General features: G+C 51.4%; 1 protein-coding gene across 1 annotated transcript in view; it reads right to left on the reverse strand.

Moving 5' to 3' along the window:
- VAX1 (ventral anterior homeobox 1) overlaps positions 1–2,071 on the reverse strand; it is a 4,540-nt gene extending 2,469 nt beyond the window's left edge. Inside the window, exon 1 of the mRNA XM_018575244.1 lies at positions 1,800–2,071. Coding sequence (XP_018430746.1) covers positions 1,800–2,040 — 241 coding nt within the window. The 5' untranslated portion in view covers positions 2,041–2,071. The remainder of the gene's footprint in view (positions 1–1,799) is intronic.
- Between the last annotated feature and the right edge of the window lie 723 nt (positions 2,072–2,794).

Below are 2,794 nucleotides of genomic sequence, written 5' to 3' on the forward strand. Positions count from 1 at the left end.
AGTGTAATAATAATAATGATATAATAATAATAATAGAATAACGGGGATGACAGATATAAATCATGAAATAATAATAGTTCTCTGTAGTATTATCGTCTGGTTCTCGGGGGTAATGAAGTGGATATTTATCGGGGTGCTCAGGGCGGATTTGATCGGAATTATTGATGATTGTCTCCCCAGAATTTGGGGCGCTGCGGGAAGAGTTCTCCTTGATGAAATCAAACATTTCATTTTCGGGGATGATTTGCGGGTATTCAGGGAGCCTCCATTAGGGTCAGTGAGAGGAGCGCTGGGGGAGCAATGCCGGGATTCTGCCCCGGGGAGCCTCTGCTGTACACGGACCGGTATGAGGACAGATAATTGTCCTCACAGAGCCTGGCATGGTGGGTAAGAAGCTTTTAGACAGGACTAGAGGTTGGCATGGTGGTTGGAGGGTTGGAGGACAGGACTAGAGGTTGGCATGGTGGTTGGAGGGTTGGAGGACAGGACTAGAGGTTGGCATGGTGGTTGGAGGGTTGGATGACAGGACTAGAGGCTGGCATGGTGGTTGGAGGGTTGGAGGACAGGACTAGAGGTTGGTATGGTGGGTACCACACTGCTGTAGAAATACAGGACTTGTAGGGTGTATTAGAGGCTGGTATGAAGGTGTAAAGTCTGTATAGTTGGTAGGAGTCTGACAGACATGAAATAGAGCCTGGTATGCTGTTCAGGAGGCTGCTATAGAGGAACAGAGGCTGGTATGAGGGTTAGAAGGCAACTTTAGAAGGGCAGAGGTTGATATGGTAGGTAAAATGATGTTATAGAGGCAAAAAGGATAATATAATATGTAGGAGGTTGATATGGATTGACAGAGGTTTATATGGATGGACAGAGGCTGGTATGGGGGGACAGAGGCTGGTATGGGGGGACAAAATGGTATGGATGGACAGAGGCCGGTATTGTTGGTATGGAGCCTGGACTAGGGCAATGGAGACCAGTGAGTCCCATATCAGTCCCGGAGATGAGGGACGCTTGTCCTGTAGGCTCCCTTACTCAATGGTTGGCAGAATTTGACATGAAGGTAAATATTCCTCCAGTACAGAGACTGAAGGGTTCACGATGGCTGGTATAGGACATGCTGGTTGCTGTGAGGGTACGGAGTCTGGCATATGAACATGGGGGCACAGGTGCTGGGATATGAGAACATGGGGCACAGGAGCTGGGATATGAGAACATGGGGCACAGGAGCTGGGATATGAGAACATGGGGCACAGGAGCTGGGATATGAGAACATGGGGCACAGGAGCTGGGATATGAGAACATGGGGCACAGGAGCTGGGATATGAGAAGATGGGGGCACAGGAGGTGGGATATGGGAACATGGGGGCACAGGAGCAGGGATATGAGAACATGGGGCACAGGAGCTGGGATATGAGAACATGGGGCACAGGAGCTGGGATATGAGAAGATAGGGGGACAGGATCTGGGATATGAGAACATGGGGGCACAGGAGCTGGGATATGAGAACATGGGGCACAGGAGCTGGGATATGAGAAGATGGGGGCACAGGATCTGGGATATGAGAACATGGGGCACAGGAGCTGGGATATGAGAACATGGGGCACAGGAGCTGGGATATGAGAACATGGGGCACAGGAGCTGGGATATGAGAACATGGGGCACAGGAGCTGGGATATGAGAACATGGGGCACAGGAGCTGGGATATGATATTATGGGGAGAAGACGGAGGCAGTCTGGCACCGGGACATACAAGCTGGTATTGGGCGACTGACATATGGAGACAGAAGTTGGCACGTTACCTCGGACCAGGATCCTCCTGCAGTAATCTGGATCGGTGGCTGAGCCGTTCTTGGACTTGACGCAGGTGTCCGAGGCTCCCGGAGCCGGGTACGTGGCTTGCTGCTCTTTGAGGTAAGAGTCCCCAAGGCTGCTTTGGCTGTCCCTGGAGTCTTTGCCTTCCTTGTGCCCAGGTTTGGTGTTTCGGGGCTCCTCTGTGCCAGGGTTGCACCTAATGTCCATACTGCGCGTTTTCTCAAACATAAATGGAGAAGAATTCTCTGTGCTGCCAGCAAGAGGGTCCACGGCTGGTACTGTGGGCACCTGGGCAACCTGATATTATTAGGGTCCCCAGCTGGTATTGGGGGTATCCTGGTGTTGGCTTGGGCAATGGGCACTTAGGTATGCTGCTGTGAGTTTGGGCACAGGGTCACCAGGTATTACCCCAGGCAGGGGGTCTCCGTGTGCTGGTCTGGGGTCTGCAGGGAGATCAGGCTCCTGAGGTGCACGCAGGCTCTTGTATGTGGTGTTGCTTGTGTCCAGTGATTGAGGAAAGGCAGTAAAAAGCTCTCATGCCTCCTTATTAGACACACTCATCATACAAGGGGTCGCTGACTAGATGCTGCCACTGATTACGGGTAATTTTCAAGCCTCCACTTTGAGGTTACCTCATGAATACACTAAATTGTTTGGCTAATATATTAGATCACAAATGGACGGTTCCTGAGCTTGTCCCCAATCAAGTCCAGCTTATCCAGAGGCGCCCACACAAGTGATTGGTCTGCTGGAGTCAATCACCATCTCCTGGAATGACACAAACAAACAACAACTTTCCTTTTGTGTGAGAAGATTCCTCGTAGATTGTCAGCCCCTGGGTATAATCACCCGCGCTGCCCTTCAGGACTCCCCAATCATCCTCCTCCTCCTCCTCCTTTGCTGCTGCTGAGCAATTTTCTTCAGAGGGAGCGGAATCAGCTCTTGTGTCCTCCTGTTCCCATCCTCGGCCCTCCTGGACTGG

This window comes from Nanorana parkeri, unplaced genomic scaffold (assembly GCF_000935625.1).
Source record: "Nanorana parkeri isolate BGI_ZX_2015 unplaced genomic scaffold, ASM93562v1 scaffold3678, whole genome shotgun sequence".
Lineage (NCBI taxonomy): Eukaryota > Metazoa > Chordata > Amphibia > Anura > Dicroglossidae > Nanorana > Nanorana parkeri.